This window comes from Felis catus, chromosome C1 (genome assembly GCF_018350175.1).
Source record: "Felis catus isolate Fca126 chromosome C1, F.catus_Fca126_mat1.0, whole genome shotgun sequence".
Taxonomy (NCBI): Eukaryota; Metazoa; Chordata; class Mammalia; order Carnivora; family Felidae; genus Felis; species Felis catus.
In genome coordinates this window covers 55,588,296-55,606,413 of record NC_058375.1, presented here as the reverse complement: position 1 = coordinate 55,606,413, position 18,118 = coordinate 55,588,296, and the positions used below count along the sequence as shown (strand labels likewise).

At 37.9% G+C, this 18,118-nt stretch overlaps 1 protein-coding gene and 1 non-coding gene across 2 annotated transcripts in view; both read right to left on the bottom strand.

Annotated features, from left to right (window-relative positions):
- The window catches only part of IL23R (interleukin 23 receptor), a 60,539-nt gene that overhangs the window by 29,209 nt on the left and 13,212 nt on the right, over positions 1 to 18,118 (bottom strand). The window contains exons 5-6 of the mRNA XM_023258809.2: positions 5,490 to 5,650; positions 543 to 688 (exon numbers count right to left, since the gene is read on the bottom strand). Of these exons, the coding sequence (XP_023114577.2) occupies positions 543 to 688; positions 5,490 to 5,650 (307 nt within the window). The remainder of the gene's footprint in view (positions 1 to 542; positions 689 to 5,489; positions 5,651 to 18,118) is intronic.
- On the bottom strand, positions 9,373 to 9,475 carry LOC111562114. Its single transcript, XR_002745162.1, has one exon. It is a non-coding gene; the product is annotated as a U6 spliceosomal RNA (small nuclear RNA).

Here is an 18,118-nt window from a genome sequence, read left to right as displayed (position 1 = left end):
GCCTATTGTAGTAACAAATCTTCCATTTAGAGTTGCATTTTTTCATTTAAAAGGAGACACCCATAAATCTGAAGTTTTTCTTTTTCAACAGTTGTTACCCTAGATGCTTATTAAATTTCAGCATGGAAACCTTACATTTTATATTCATCATCACTGATGTAAATTTTACTCTAGGAGTCACTGAATTACAAGGAGCCAAACAGATGCATCTCTCTTAGTTGGACATTTGTCTATTTAGCAACTTATAAAGGTAAGAGGACATTTTCAGGAAACATCTCTCCATTCTGAAAGCATATGGTAACAAATATTAAAACTAGAGTGGTTTGAGGGGTGCCAGTGGGTAGAACACATGACTCTTAATCTTGGGGCCATGAGTTCAAGCCCATATTGGGCATCGGGATTACTTTTAAAAAACCCAACAAACTATAGTGGTTTGAATATCAAACAGATAAAAACATGTAAAGTAGATCATCATGAGTCCATTGTGGGTTAGCTTTCCTTTCATTTACTTACATGCTAAAGCACAGTGAAAGTTAGCTTACCTTCCAAGTTTGGTTTGTTTTAGACTTGTATCTCATTTCACAGGAAACCTTTTCTATTGTTGTTTGACTATTCCAGTGAATCACGGTCTTGGGTACTGTCGTATTTATGTCCTCAGCCCTGGAAATGATGGATGCAGAAGGTATCACTAGAAAAAATAATAATAAATAAAAACCCAGCAGTTTAAAACTTGCCTAGGGGGAAACCATAATCTTTATATCCATATATAGACATGTTAAAACTCAAAGTACTAAAAAAACAATGTCATGATCTAATTAATAAGTAATGATATTTTTCTTTTTTAACCTATTATGTAAGAGAAAACTGCTGCTGTTAAATGAAATTCTATTTAACCTGTTTCCCATTTCTTTTAAATGGAACTTTTGTAGTCCACCTTTCCTCCACCCCCTATTCCCTTATAATCCTAAACTAATGAAATTCCAAAGCCTGGCCTTATTAACAAAAAGAGTAAAAAAGAGATAAAGAAGGTATCTCTTTCTTCCTGCATCTATTTAGGGGAAAATGAAGTTTTGCATTCTAAATTTAGATCAGGGGAATCTGATTTGATAAGACATTAAATTGATACCTTTCACAATCATATTTTTATTATCTTAATTAAATCTATTGCTAATTTAGTTTGTTCTCTATTAAAATAAATCCATACTTGAAACTATGATTTGAACAAAGCAAGTCTCACAAGACTCTAAGACTTTACCAATTATCGTCATGTTCTGTGATAATAACTTCCGAAAGGAAACTAACATTCTGATGGATTATCTTACTAGTTGTTTTGTTGTACTAAGAGTAGTGGTGTAACTGGAATCTCTGTATTTCTAAACTGCATTAATTCTTATATGCTTGCTGTGTCTGAACAGAATAAAATCATTGGTACTTCTCATTTCTCCTATATGCACAACAGAACAATGAAAACCTATGACTTTGTTAGACGAATTATTTAACAAAGAACTGAATAGCCTTGTATGTGTGTTTTTAAGGACCATTATTGTAGCTTAGTACTCTCTATGATTAGTTTCCTTTTCATTTATCCTAGGCGTATAAATTATTCTTTGGGAATATAACTGTTTTATTATTAATGACTTATTATCTAAAACTATATACCCAGATGTATGATTTATAGAGAAATATAAAAATTAAATATTTGATGTTTAGTAGGACAGTCTTATAATCCTTGGGCTAAAGCTAGCATAGGAAAGAAGTAGTAGCAAAAGGAGTCTAATTAAAGATTTTATCATCTGAATGTCACAGTTGATTTCCTTTTGCTAGTGTAAACTTCTTGTAATAAGTATCAGTATTCGTAGGTTCTGTAGTCAGGGAAATGATTCCCAGGGCTCTGAGACCACTTGGGACCATTTAAAGCACTCTCAGGCTAAATTACCCGCCCACTCTTATCTCCCATCTCTGAGTCTGGCCTGTCATTAGTTTAGTAGCACAAGCATTCGGAGACCCTTCTGCAGAAAGAAATACTCTGGGGAGGAAGAAAAAGTCTTTAGTCCTATGAGAAATGTACATAGAACAGCAAGTCAGATTTAAGATAGTCTTAGTGATGCAGGGGCATAAGGCAAGCTGAGGGCAAAGCTAACAATAACCCTCCCCCTCCCCCCAAGGTGGGATATGTATGATATTCCTCAGGCACTCTTGGCTGCCTAAGAACAAAGGAAAGGACAGCAAACAAGTGGTTAAATTGCTAGTCTCCATCAGTTTACAAATATTTTAGTAAATTACAAAAAGGCAATCTTATCAATAGCCTAATCTCTAGGAACTCCCTACCATTTTAATGATAATGCTTTGGTAGAGGGAAAAATAACCCTAGCTTGACGGTAGCTAGGCCTCCAGTCATCTGGGTCCTATCACATGGAAATCCCTTTTAGAAACTTCCTCATGACTTTATCTCCCCCAACTCCACAGTATATAAGCAGTCACTCTTTACAACCCCAGTGCAGCTCTTTGTGCCCACAGGTCTCATCCCCGTGCTTTAATAAAGATCAACTTTTTGCACCAAAGACGTCTTCAAGAATTTTTTCTTGGCCATCAGCTCCGAATCTCCACACTCCAAAAACCCCATCATTAGCACAGGGCAGGTCAATGCGATAGAGGGCTAAACCTTTAGGTTTGAATGATCTCATATTTTTTCAAATAAACCTGTTATATGATAAGTACTCGCATATGTACTTTGGTACACCACTCAAAGTTGAATGTTTGCTCTCATTGCTTAGGTTTCAAACATTCCCATCAGATCTTACATTTTTAAAAACTGTCAAATCCATCTACATGCCATGTGTTTAGTTTCAACTTATATTGAAATAACCAGATTTGTAGTTGTTTAGTATCTTTCCAACAACATATATTTACCTATACAAGAATTAATTTTCAGAATGGTTATCTTATTTTCAAAAAGGTAAAAAATCTACCTATGTGAGAATTAATGTTAAAATGGCAGCCAGGGAGTGCCTGGGTGGCTCAGTTGGTTAAGTGTCCAACTCTTGATTTTGGGGATCAAGCCCTGTGTCGGTCTCTGTGCTCACAGTGCAGAACCTGCTTGGGATTCTCTCTCCACCCCCCCTCTGCCCCTCCCCTGCTCATACGCATTCTCTAAAAATAAATAAATAAATTTTAAAAAAATGGCAGCCAGAAGGCACTGCACTTTCTGTACTGGCATTTATTTCTCTACAGGAGAAGCTGAAGTATCCCTCTCACATGTCACTTTGGCACAGTGTTACTGCACTATTAACTCTGCCTTTCAGCACAGCCTCCCTAACTTAATTAAAGCCCAACCCCATAGCTGTTATGTGAAAATTGTTCTCAGGAGAGCCCTCTGTCCTCAGTTTCATAGAAAGTTTCATTTATCTAACTTGCAGTGCCTCATTCTTAAAGTGTCACAAGTGAGCATAGCTCATCCATTAATTATCTGGTGGCTTTGTTGGGTGGAGCCTCCTACACAGTCAACCTGTATTTTCTACCTGATTTTTAAGAGTCTGTTTTGAGATTTCTTTTTTAAAGGGGGCAGAATAACAATCCCAAACAAGAGACTCCCTGGTTCACGGTGTGGGAATTCGATTTGGAGGTGGCTGCCAGATGCAATTTTCCCTTTATGGGAGGTGAGGCAGTGATTAACTACTGCAAGTCAGCGAGATGATATCTGGCTCTCCTTCTTACTAGTTATGTGAACTTGAGCAAATTGTTTTATTTCTTTCTTCATCTGTAAAATGGGCACAGTAGTACCATGTATGATTGTTTCCAGAATTAAGTGTGATTTGCATGTTAATTGTCTGGAACATTGTAGGCATTTAATAAATGGATGTGAAGATAGTAAGATCATCAGCTCACAGTGATAATAATAACTGTAATGCTACTGATAATAATTTAGTTCTAAAAAATGATATTGCCAAAATGATACAATACATGATAGCCTTTAAACATCATTAATCCACTGAGGGGAACCTGTTTTAAGAAAAGAGCATATTACAAAAAAAGGGGGGGCATATTATGGCAGCCTACCTCAAACTATAAATTTACAAAAATGTGTACATCGTGGTCAAGAGAACTATAACTCCACGAATATATAATACAGTGGAATACATCACCATCATCAGCAGTGTTTGTTTTCAAATCCAATATTCAGAGCATTAAGGACAGACTTTTAGACCAATCCTGTTAGTTGGGATAGTTAAGTTTAGTTGAGACAGGAGTTGAGAAGTTGATATATTAGTTCCAGAAAAAGACCCCAGTGATCCCCAAAGAATATCCATGTTGTACCCCAAGAGAAGATGTCACATCCCCCAGATCATTAATCAGCAGGAAAGTTGTCTGACATATAACAGTGTGCATTTAAATGAAGACTGAAGATAGAAGTTGAGGATATTGGAATTAGAGCTCCCTAGCTCCATAGTCTCAAATTTTGATGCCGCCTAGCGTTGGTTCCCTCAAATAGAAACCATAATCTCTTCTACAAAATAGGGTTGTTATGAGGGTTAAATAAGGTAATTTATGTAAAACTAGTTAGCACTGAAAAAAAGTTCTCCATAAATGTTAGCTTACTGAAAGCATCCCTAATAAAAACAGAAATAACTGGCATTAGGATGTCCAAATAGAGGGTGATTCACTTGGTGCTCTTTGGCTAAATTTTGACTTCAGGACTGGGATGTAGCTGTAAAAAGCTCAGGGGCAATTACTTTTTGGACTTTTTCTTAAGGAAAATGCAAAAAACTACTTTGAAAATATTTATCCAAAAGGTTGTTCATGGCAGTAAAGTTTATAATGGTGAAAATTTGAAAACAACCTAAATCTCCAACAATAAGGGACTAAAGACATACATTAAAAATAATATTGTAGATTAAATCAAGATAATGTTTATTTTATATTATAAGTTTTAAAAAGCAAGGCCTAAAATATCTGAAGCAAAAAATGCTAACATTTGTAAAATATGGCTGGTAAATATAGAGATGTTTACATAATTCACCATTTTTTATGGTTTTTTTTTAAACTTAAAAAACCTATAACTTCCAAATAGTGTATACAGCAGAATTCTTTGGTATGTTGTACTCACAACATAAGACTCATCACAGTTTATTATAATCCTTGTTTCTTTCCATCTTCCCTGGTAGATTGTAAGATACATAAGGCAGTGGATACCTTGCTTATCTTATTCTCCCTAGCTCTTAAAACAATGCTTGAATATAAGAAATTTTCAATAAATATGTGTAAAACCACATGCACCAATGTAGAAATAAGACTGGAAGGATATACAACAAAATGGTAGCAGTACTTATCTTTGTGTTGTGTTGGGTTGGTTCATTATGAATAATTCTTGTTTTCCATATCATGATCTGCAGGAACTTCAGGGGAACACCTTTCACATCTCGACTTCATTTGACTAGGTCAACACAAATTAGCTGTTTATTCATAAAGACATACTACTTCTCATTCTTTACCTATATCATCCAGATTAATTTGCAGTTGTTTTGACTTCTCTGTGCCCAATGCATTTGCAGCTTGGACCCAAACCAAATATTTCTTGCCACCTTGCAATGAATCAGTGGAGATGTTAATATAACTTGACGAAAGATATTGTTGCTCTTCTTCTGTCTCTAAACTTAAAAAAAAAAAAAGATTATGATAACTGGTTATGTTGGTTTGAATTAGTTACTCCTCAATTTTTTGATGCTACTTTTTTAGCCTGCTTTCAGAATACATTTACTTAAAAATCAATTAAAATTGATTTCATTTTGAAAAATTTTTAAAAATAGATTCAAGGCTACCCAGGGCCACACTGTGACTCTCATGGATATTAAGCCCTTTTGCTTTCATGGACCCATTCTTCCATCAAGAAAAAAAAAAGCATATATATGTGTGGATATGTGTATCTTTATAGAGATACATATATATGTTCATGTAGATTATGGTTTACAACTGTCAATATAAAAGCAAATATATTAACGTTACATATTAAAACATTTTCTTTGACCTAAGGTTTATTTTTTTTCTTCTGATATTAAATGAAATTAAACATTTTCATGGACTCCTGAAAGTATCATGAGCCCTGGGCACTGTGCCTACTGTGCCTTCTGCACAAGTCGACTCTGGACAGAGCTTGAAATAAATGAACACCCTCTAGGAGGGAGCATTGCGTAGGAGATCAGTAATGGGGCTTTGAGTCAGACATTTCTACCAGATCTAGAGTAAGGGGTAAGAATGGCATGAAGGGTCAAGATAGGATTAAGATCTGGATGGGGTAGGGAAAGACCAGACTTCCAGGCAGAAAAAACCCCAGCATGTTCCAAAACAAATAAATGAAATGGTGTGTCATTTTCCAGAAAGTTCAGCAAGTTCATACGCTGGAGCATGAATTTGCAAGCAGTAACTTGAAGTAGAGCAGACCAGATCAGAAAGACTTCCTGTGGATTTTGAAAACAGAACTGACTGGATCTGGTGGCCCATCACTTAACTATAAAGGAGGTCATTTGCTGCTAAAAGGGATGGAGAAGATAGAGGGTAGAACTGAATTTGGAGAGATAGAGGTTTTTTTGTTTTTTGTTTTTTTCAATTTTTATATGAGAGAAAGAGAGCAAGTGCAAGCAGGGGAGAGGGCAGAGGAGGGGAGAGAGAGAATCTTAAGCAGGCTCTACACTCAGCATGGAGCCCAATGTGGGACTTAACCCCACAACCCTGGAATCATGACCTGAGCCCAAAATCAAGAGTTGGACGCTTAACCAAACTGAGCCACTCAGGTGCCCCAAGAGATAGGGCTATTGAATCATCACTTCAAATTATGTTTATCTAAGTTTTTATAATTGGATGTGTGACAATCTCTAATCAGCCAATTTAATAAAAAAGTTAAATTTCACTAAGGTGAAATTTCAAATATTATTTGTTAAGGCTAAAATTCTAAATTTTATTAATCTTCACTGGCTTCTGTCAGCAAGTTTGAGCCTCTTTTTTATATCTGTTAAAACTTTCCGGGGCTCCTAGCTGGTGCAGGCGGTAGAGCATGCCACTCTTAATCTGGGGGTCATGAGTTGGAGCTCCGTGTTGGGCAGACAGATTACTTAATCAGTTAAAAATTTCTACTCCACTATATTTTTAGGGGGTAAGTGGTGGCGGGAGTACTGAGAAATGTTTATTCCTTTCTTTTCTTGTTTCTGTGAGGAGATACTGTCCTTAAACCTCCCTGGTTCTATCTCGTCCCTCCCTTGCTCACTCATCCCTCTTGAAGGTGAGCATGATTCTACTCATGAAGAACTGGCCACATGCATCTCAGTCCCTTCCTCTCTCTTGTTTTCCCTTGGGAGTCAGAAGACCACAGAAATGACCTTTATTGGTCTTCTCTGATAAGCTGTAAGATTTAGAGGAGTAGGTCTCCAAGTGGGGATGTGCAGCTGTCTAATACCAGCTGTGATTGAGGGCAAGAGCAGTAAGTCTGGGAAGACCAATGTTAGAAAGTTTACTATTGCTACATACCAAAACCATGCTCTCCATTAACAAGCTTCATTTGTAATAAATATTATAAAATATTTTAAACATTTAAAGTTATTTAAATATTTAAATATATATTTTAAAATATTTAAACACAACTATTATTATATTTCTATTTTCACCTGCTGGCTTTTTGGTTTCTCTCGGTTTAGAACTCATGAGGAAAATCTGCAGAGATAAACATTGAGCCACCTCAGACACTTACACACCATTATATATAGCTGGATCTATTCATAACATGAAAGTGTTTTCACTAGACTTCACTAAGTTTACATTTTTTGAACCCTGAACTACCAACTCCTTTTATGTCCTTTTCTTAAGCTTCTCAGTCATATTTTCTACATCTCTGGCAGCTACATCCAAGTTACCATTTCCACTTGTTCTTTAAGCCTTTTCTTGTGTCTTATGCCTTCAGTTTTCCCATGAAACTACTCTTCTTTTTTTTTTCTTTTTTATTTTTTAGAGAAAGAGAGTGCAAGTGGGAGAGGGGTAGAGAGAGAGGGAGAAAGAATCCCAAGCAGGCTCCATGCCCAGCGCAGAGCCCATCCTGGGGCTCAATCTTACTACCATTAGATCATAACCTAAGCCAAAATCAAGAGTTGGAGGCTCAACTGACTGATCCACCCAGGCACCCTGAAACTACTTTTCTAAAATGGCATCCTTTCCAAGGTGAAGTCCTGGATCCTCTTTGTAGCCTCTGTCCCTCTTGATTACTTGTAATTCTTAACTTCCCTTGGCTACCTGGACTCTGTCTTCTGGGTGAGAGAGCCTACCTACATCTTTTTCTTACACCTGCTTAGTGACATCTTTTCTCCTCCAACCCTCCACTTGGATTGCTCTCCATACTCCTCTAACCCCACCACAGGGAAGGTCAACTCTTGACCCTCTTGGTGCTTGCCTTTTCCCTCAGCTCACTCACCTTGGTTTCTATTACTATTTCATGTGTATAGCTACTGAATATCTGCAGTCTCACTGGGAGATGCATTTGGATATCTGCCTAAGACAGAACTATAGCATATGTATAACTGAATTATCTTTCCATGCACATCAGCACTTTTTGCTGGTATCTTCATTGTTGTCAACAGCAGGTTGCCTTTCTGATGTCCTCAGTTTGCCATTTTTAACAACTTTTTCTCTGTTACCCTTCAACCAAAGAAGGTGAAGCATTTATTTAACTATTCCTTTCTTATTTAAAATGTTTATTTATTTTTGAGGGAGAAAGAGTGCACAAGCAGGAGAGGGGCAGTGGGGTGGGGGTGGGGGTGCTGACAGGATCCAAAGCAGACTCCTCGCTGACAGCAGAGAGCCCGATGTGGGGATCAAACTTACAAACTGAGAGATCATGACTTGAGGTGAAATCTGATGCTTAACCTACTGAGCCACCCAAGTGCCCCAATTTTCTTATTTTTTTTTTTAATTTTTTTTTCAACGTTTATTTATTTTTGGGACAGAGAGAGACAGAGCATGAACGGGGGAGGGGCAGAGAGAGAGGGAGACACAGAATCGGAAACAGGCTCCAGGCTCTGAGCCATCAGCCCAGAGCCTGACGCGGGGCTCGAACTCCCGGACCGCGAGATCGTGACCTGGCTGAAGTCGGACGCTTAACCGACTGCGCCACCCAGGCGCCCCTAATTTTCTTATTTTATCTTTTGTTCCTGTTTTGATAGCTGTGGCCATGGTTTAGGCTTTATCTCTATTATCTGTTTGGTATTACTTGTAGATTCCTACATTAATTTTATTGCATTGTGGAACCTAACTTAATATAGATCTACTACTTTGGAGGGAAATAACCTTGGAATTTGAACACAGGTGAAAAGACAAGTATCCTATATTCTTAGCTTTAACAAATAGAAATGCTTCACAAATTTGTCATCCTTGATTAGGGGTCATGTTCATCTTCTGTGCACTATTCCAATTATAGTATTTGTGTTGCTGAGGCAAGCACTGCTTGATTTCTTTAATACCATCAACTTTTTTCTGTCCTGGGAGGCTGACTTGATAGGATTTGTGGGGAAGGAAGAGTTTAAAACTCACAATCATTTCATCCCTACAGGCTGCACTTAATGTCCTATTACCATTGTGTGTCTATTCAACATCTCCCGAATTTCTCCCAGCCAAGATTATAACTTGCCAGCCACTATGATCTGTTAGAATCCAGAGTGGCATGCTTGCTGAGACACAGAACTCCAGGGAGGCAAAGAGGAACCAGCCTCACACTACCAAGCAATAAATACATTTATGAATCAAAATAATACAAAAATTATAGAATATCTATATTTTAAACCTATCACTACCAGAGCAGGATAATCTCAGCAGGCAGTCAAAGAATCTCTCTAAGGCTGACAGGGAAACGTGGGTAGGGGTGACCGGTCTCCATAGCATGCAGGTGGCACCAACTACCTTAGTTCAGCCCAGGTTTTTAACCCTCAGTGCATATTTTCCGGTGCTGCCTCTTTCTTCTCAGCAGCAGGGAAACTACTACGAATGCCATGAGAGGACAAGGACATGTCATAGTGATGAAAAGCAGAGGGCTTGGGTTTTAAAAAAAAATCTATAGGTTCAAATCCTGGCTCTGCCCCTTGATAAAATGTGGGAATCGAGCCAGTTACTTAACCTCTATGTACTTCAGTTTACTCATCTGTGCAATAGGAAGAATAACATCGTTATCATGAGTAAAATCAGATAAGTGAGTTGGTGAGATAAGGAAGCATGGAGCAGGTGGTTTCATGCATAATAAAGGGTTTATGAAACAGATAATTATTATTAATCAAAAGGTATTTGTGACATGACTTACACATTCTAAAGAATACAAATGAAACCTTAAAAGTTGTTATATTTCAACAAGTGAAATGTCTTTTATATTACTTGTAGCTGAAATCAAATCATTCCATTAAATTCAGAGGTGTTTACATAGTTCCTTTATATTTCTTCTGAAATAAGGCAGAATATAAATAAATTACAGAGAATTGCTTTTAAGGTATGCCAACCTCATGCTCAGTAAGAATTCAAATGTAAAAATAAGAAAATGGCAACTATGGGTAAGTAGCAAGTAGGGCATCTTTGAATATTTTCCAGTCAGAGAAAACCACATGCATGTCCTTAATTGGTTTGCGGCTAATTCTTTTACCACAAAAATTGAGACCACAGTCAAAATGCAAATACATTCTTAAACCAACATGAACCATAGTTATTAGGTAATTTAATTCTGCTTAAAGTCTACCTTCCTATTAGCACCTAGACCATGAACACTGTTTTAGATGAGGAATCTAGTAATAATGAGTGACTGACTATACTTTGGGACTATTTTTACATAAAACTTATATTACAAAGTTTCTTTTTAATTTCTTATTTCTATTTCTGTTTTTGGTGTGTTTTTATTACATAACAGATTATTTGTTGAAGGGAGTCAGCATGATTGATGTTTCTCTGAAGTTTACTATGCACCTAGCCCTAGTTGTATTTCATAGATTTTCAATAAAAAACATTTCAAATTTATGGTGATAACGGTTAATAGTGTTTTCCATTTAGTTAACCACTCATTCAACAAATATTTAATTAATATCCACTATGTTCCAAGTATTACCTTGGACATTGGGACTACAACAATGAACAAAACAGATAAAGTCCTGACCTTCATGGAGCACACATTCTGGGGGAAACAAATGAATATATAATATGTCCTGTGGTGACAAATGTTCAGAAGAAAAATAAAGCAAAAAAGGGTTAGGAAGTGCTAGATGCAGGAGTGGGGATTTTTTATTTTAAAAGAGGATGTGGAAGGCCTGTCTGAGAAGGTGATTTTCCTCCTCTCTGGAGGAAGAACTTTCTAGGGATATATAAAGGCCGTAAGGCAGGATCATACTTGTCCAGTTCAAAAACAGCAAGGAGGTCAGTGAGGCTTGGTGTACGTAAAGGAGATAGAAAGGGATTAAAGATGAGATCCGAGAGTTCTGGAGGAGGGAGAGATATAGAAGGTACTGTAAGGTCACAAAGAGCCTCTGGAGGACTCTGGCTTTGAAATGGGAGGTTTTGAGCAGAGGAGTGACATGATCTGAGGTGCATGTGAAAAGGCTACTTGTGAATGACTCTAGGAGGGCAAAGGTGGAGGCTAGAGCACCAGTTAGGAAGTCCTTGTACTAAGTCAGATGAGGGATGATATGGCTTGGCCTGGGGTTGCAAACTGGGTAGTGAGAAGAAGTCAAATCCCATAGGTTTGGCTGATTAATTTTGTTAAGGGCATGGTAGGGAGTAATCTAGGACAACTCCAGTGATTTGGGCCCAAATATAATGAAGAGGGAGTTGCCATTTACTGAGAAGGGGAATGCAAGTACGGAGAAAGGAAACTGGGAGTGTTTGGGTTTTGAAAATACTAGCTTTGAGATACCTTTTGAATGTCTAAGAGGAAGTGCTGAATAAGATATTAGATATATGGTAACTGCAGACAGGGGAGATATCTGGACTCAAACTAGATAAATTAGGGAGTTTTACACTATAAATTTGTGTTATGTCTTTTAGGTAATGAGTGTAGATACAAATAATAGGAGATGCTAGGAATAAAACTCTGGGGGCTTGTTACTTCACTGGAAATGAAGACACATCAGCAAGAGACTGAGAGAAAGCATCCAGGAAGGTAGGAGGAAAATCAAAAAGGAGTAGTATCCTCCAAGCTAAAAGAAGGAAGCGAAAAGCTATTAAATGCTCCTCATAAGGAAGATAAGGACTGAGAATAAACCATTTGATTTGGCAATGGGGAAGTCATTAGTGACACTGTTAAGACCTGTCTCAGGAAAGTGAAAACTTGACTAAACTAGCTTAAAGAAAGTATGAGAGAGAAAGAGACAGAAAGTGCATACAACTCTTGGGGTGCCTGGGTGGCTCAGTTGGTTAAGCGGTCAACTCTTGGTTTTTGCTCAGGTCATGATCTTGTCATTCCATAGGCTCAAGCCTCGCATCAGGCTCTGTGCTGACAGTGGGGAACCTGCTTTGGATTCTCTCTCTGCCCCTCCTGCACTTTCTGTCTCAAAATAATAAATAAATAAACTTAAAAAAGAGTACAGACAACTCTTGAGAAGTTTGGCCATAAAGAGGAGCAGAAAAATAGAGTAGTGGAGGGGAAAGACCAAGGGAAAGTTATATTTTTCAAGAGGGCAGACGCTGCAAGCCGATGGAATGATCCAGTAAAGATAGAAAAGGTAAGATGCAGAAGAAAGAGAGGAACATTGTGGGAGCAGGAGGCAGGAGGGGTAAGATCTAGCCCAAGAGGTGGAGAGTTGGCATCAGGGAAACAGTAGTTCATGCACAGTAGTAAAAAGGAAGACCAAGTATATGGATAGGGAGGTCAATGCGTCAGTAGATGGGGGAACTTATCATATTTCTCATTGCTTCTATTTTCTCAATGAAGTAGAAAGCAGGTCATCGACAGAGCACAAGGAGAGAGAAAACATTCTGGAGGCCAGAAATGAGACAAAAAGTAATGAAATAATTATCTGGCTTAGTGGAGCAGTGACTGGGCCAGTGAAATGTGGTAGGATACTGGGTAGCTGTCAGGGCCCAGTTGAGATTAGTGGTCATGAATATATAGTCATATCAGTCAGTAAGTTTGCATTTGTCCCCAGCCACAATTAGCTTTGCTAGTACAGATACAAAATTGGTGAGGAAATGGATTTAAAAATATGACTGCTTATTGAGTCCTAAAAGAATGACATAAATGTAATATCACAGCCTTAAAAATATTTGGAATCGTACTTAAGACCTCTTTCTGGTTATTAAGAATATGCATATGGAGAAGAAGAGGTGGCAAAAACAGGCAGGCCTTATGAATTGACAGAATAAGCAATTGATCTTAGGGCGTCTACAATGATATCTTATCAAAAAATAATTGCCCTACTGGTCTTTCATAGTGCCTGAAAATTCCATCATTTGTATTATTCTAGTGAGATCATGAGCTTGTCATGCACAGAGATGGTGCCTATCTACAAAAACTCTCTAGAGTTTAACATAGTAACAAGAAGAAGCAAAATGCTAAATAAATCTTTGCTAGATTGACTTGAGTGGAATAAAATGAGGGGCCATGATGAATTCTTTTTCATTCAACAAGTGTTTATTGAGTAGAAGACATTGCAAGGACACTGCAAGAGTTTCCAAGATAAAGAAAGAACATATTTACATGAAGCTGTTGAGGGTAATAGACAATAGTAGATAGACGTTTATTACCAGAGCTTCTTCTTTTTTGGTTTTTCCTACCACCACTTATTGATAAACAGCAAACCACAGCAGAGGAGGGTATATGAATGGAAGCCCGATGGCCCCTAGGCTGCCATACAGGGAATGTCACCTTTCTGCCACTAGTGGAACAAGTCCATGGGCTGAGGTGAAATGCCTCTTCTGTGAATGTGGTTTTACTGGAATACAGAACCACATGAGTTGGAAGTGAAACCTTGCAAATGCTGATCTCTACCTACCCGCCAAAATGGAAAATACCCTAAAAACCCAGGATCTAGTATAACCTTTTTAAACTACCTCAACCACAAACTGATTATAAGTCAACTTTTTCCTGGGGGTGAGGGGTAAGGCAGTTTTGATAGAAAAATTAACTTTCTCTTCTGTTTTTTTTTTTCAACTCATTGGTGTGTCTTCAATTGTGAGATAGGATGTTTATTTCCTTTTCCTGTTTGTGCTTATAGGAGCTCATTCTTTGATTTTGCTAGAGGAGAACATTCATTTTTATGCTAATCCTTCACATTTTATGTTCTTTTTAAACTATGAAACAATTCTATTAATCTAGACTCAGCCAATTCAGAATTTGGGTTAGGTTTGTCCGCGTTTGGCTGTAATTTATTGTTGGATTTCAGAAAAGGCGAAAAAAGTTTTTCTAAAATGTAAGACTTTGTATTAGTATTATTTAACTTGACTGTGATGGGAGAATGCAGGAAATGTCGATGTCTACGTATCAGAATAACCACTCAGTGACTATCAACTGAGCAGTTACAATGCGCCAGGCCCCATTCTAGACTCAAGTGATGTAGCAGTGAACAAAATAAGCAAAAATTCTTGCCCATTTTGAGATTACATTTCTAGTGTGAATGAATGAGTGAGTTTCCTACTGACACATGCACAACAGCTAAAAAATTAGTCTTTCAGAGCACATTTAACAGCTTTTTTCTAGATATTCGTCTGTCTAAAATGACTGTTACCTGAAAATGAGTAAAATTATTGTTTATAATACCTTGTAAATGATCATTTTTTAAGTTTATTTATTTATTTTGAGAGAGAGAGAGAAAGCCCATGAGTGTGTGCCAGTGCTAGTACGGTAGAGGCAGAGAGGGAGAAAGAGAGAATCCCAAGCAGGCTCCACATTGTCAGCGCAGAGCCCGGCTCAGTCTCACAAACCATGAAATCATGGCCTGAGCTGGAATCAAGTCAGACACTTAACTGACTGAGACACCCAGGCACCCCAATGATCTTTTTTTTTAAGTATATTTATTTACTTTGAGAGAAGGAGAGAGCAAGCAGGGGAGGGGCAGAGAGAGAATCTCAAGCAGACTCCATGCTGACAGCATGGAGCCTAATGTGGGGCTCAAACTCACAAACCGTGAGATCATGACCTGAGACAGATGCTTAACTGACTGAGCCAACCAGTGCCCAGCCCCTACCCCACCGATGACCATTTCTTAATGGACTTATATTAATTAGTCTCCGCACCCAAATAAGTCAGGTTTTAATTTTAAAACAAATCAAACAAGACTAGTATGTCAGCCTTGAGGGTCACCTTAATACTCTGCCTTTTTGTTGTTTCTAAGTGCTTCCTTTTTGCAAGTCTTTTTTTATAGTTTGTGTTCTTATAAATTTTGTAACACCCAGTACAGTATTACTTACCCTCATTTCACAGGAAAGTAAGGCTCAGCCAAGCTAAATAACTTTTCTAAGATCACACAGCTAGCAATTATGGCAGATATTGTTAGATGACAGTACTAAATTCTATCAACAATGTCCTTCTAGGTTCCCATCCAGATAGAGTAGACATGTAACTCAGTCCTGGCCAATGAGATCCAAGTGGAAGTCTATAGGTGGAGATGTTCTTTTTCCTTCACCACTTTTCCTGCCTGGGATTTGGATGTGAAGCCTAGGGGTGCAGCTTCTGAGAGTAAAGCCTACACATTAAAACTTATAGAGGAAAGAGTTGGAAAAAGCCTTTGGGATATCATTGAAGTAATCATGCCAGCTCTGTCATACCTACCACTATGGCTTGATATAAATAAAGCCCCATATGTTTTTTTGTTGTTGTTGTTTTTTGTTTTTAAATTTTTTTTAATGTTTATTTATTTTTGAGACAGAGAGAGACAGAGCATGAATGGGGGAGGGTCAGAGAGAGGGAGACACAGAATCTGAAACAGGCTCCAGGCTCTGAGCTGTCAGCACAGAGCCCGACACGGAGCTCGAACTCACGGACCATAAGATCGTGACCTGAGCCGAAGTCGGCCGCTCAACCGACTGAGCCACCCAGGCGCCCCAAGCCCCATATGTTTAAGTCACTGCAGTTAGGTTTTCTGATATTTGCATCATAAAAGACACCTAACTGATAAATCTTAGAACTGGAAATCAAAAGTAAAACTCGAAAGCCCCTGTTCTTTCCAGTGGATAGCTCTAAAAGCATGATCTTTAGTAAATCTATTTTTAGTATTTTCATGGCGACTTGAGTATTGAGAACAATCTCAATACTCATAATTACTAGGTATTTCTCACTTTGTAAGGTAGATGTGTTTCTCAGAAAAAGCCATGTGTAAATAATTTAAATATATATCACTGAATGCATTAATAGATTTTAAAAGAAATCTATAATAATCAAAATATTTGGAGAACATTTTTATAAGACTAACTAGGAAATTAGGTGGTGGTTGGCAAGTTTTTGTTCAACAAATATATCCTCTCAAATCGTGGTATGCCTGTTCCAAATTTATAGTGCAATTTTATTCTCAAGAACCTGAGAGGGCAAGTAAGTGGGACTTAAATGAATTAAGCCATATCCACTAGGTTGGCAATAAGCAATACAAAAATAATAAGTGTTGACAAGAATGTGGAGAAATTGGAACCCTCATACACTCCCAGAGTGAATGTAAAATAGTGCAGTTGTTTTAGAAAATAGTATGCAGTTCCTCAAAAGGTTAAACAGAGTTAACATATGACCTCTCAATTCTATTCCTAAGTGTATGCTCAAGAGAAATGAAAACTTAGGTCTACACACAATCTTGTACATGAATATCATGGAAGCATTACTCATAATAACCAAAAAGCAGGAATAACCCAAATGTCCATCAACCAACGAATGGATAAAGTCAATGTGATATATTCATATACGGAACATTATTTGGCCACAAAAAGGAATGAAGTGCTTATACATGCTACACCACGGATGAATGTTGAAAGGCTTATGCTAAGTGGAAGAGCCAGTCATGGAAGGACCACGTATTGTATGACTCCTTTTATATGAAGAGTCCAAAGTAGGCAAATCCCCATAGGATCCCTCGGGATGGGAAAGTTGAGGGAAATAGAGTGACTGCTAATGGATACGCGGTTTCCTTTTGGCATAAGAAAATGTTCTGAAATTGTGGTGATGGTCGCATAACTCTGTGAATATACTAAAATCATAGAATGCTTATGCTTTAAATAAGGTGACTCAGTGTTTCTATCATCCTTTTGATACATTGCCTCTGTCTAACCCCTGCTCAGAATGACAGGTGTGAGTGAGCGTCTTGCCTGTGGCATGGAGCCCATTACTCCAGACTTAGCAATGTATTCGTAAAATCTGCCTGGTTTTTACATAGAATTTCTTGAATGAAGAAGTGCTGCTTTTTATGTTTTACTTAATTAAAATTATTCTGAGTATGTTACACGTGGAGAGAGAGAAGATTGGAAGATTATTCTGTTCTATTGTGATGAGACCTGGTTATCATCTCTCAAATATGCCCTGTGATCTGGTTCCGACACCACTTCAGCAGTGGTAGCCAGGCCAGCCCAAGTTCAAATCCCACCTCTCCCTCTCTGGAGCTGTGTGGCTCTGGACGCATTGCCTAACCCCACTGAGGCTCAGTTACTTTGTCTACAAAAACTGGAAAAATAATCATATTTACCTCACAAGGTTGTGTAAGATACTAAATGAAGTAGCACATATAAAGTTTTTGACCCAGTGCTTAGCAAATAGTAAAGGTCCCATAAATGCTTTTTATTTTATTTTTTAAAAAAAATTTTAATGTTTGCTCTTAAGAGAGAGAGAGAGAGCACAAGCAGGTGAGGGGCAGAGAGAGAGGGAGACACAGAATCTGAAGAAGGCTCTAGGCTCTGAGTTGTCAGCACAGAGCCTGATGCGGGGCTCAAACTTCTGAACCATGAGATCATGACCTGAGCTGAAGTTGGACGCTTAACTGACTGAGCCACCCAGGTGCTCCCCCAATAAATGCTTTTTAAAATATAAGTAGTTTTTTTGAGAGTTACAGACAAAAAAAAGTTTACTTCAAATACACCACTGAAGGCATTCTTTTAAAAGAAAGAATAACATGGGAAACATGATGGGTGACTAACTTAACCCTGTTTG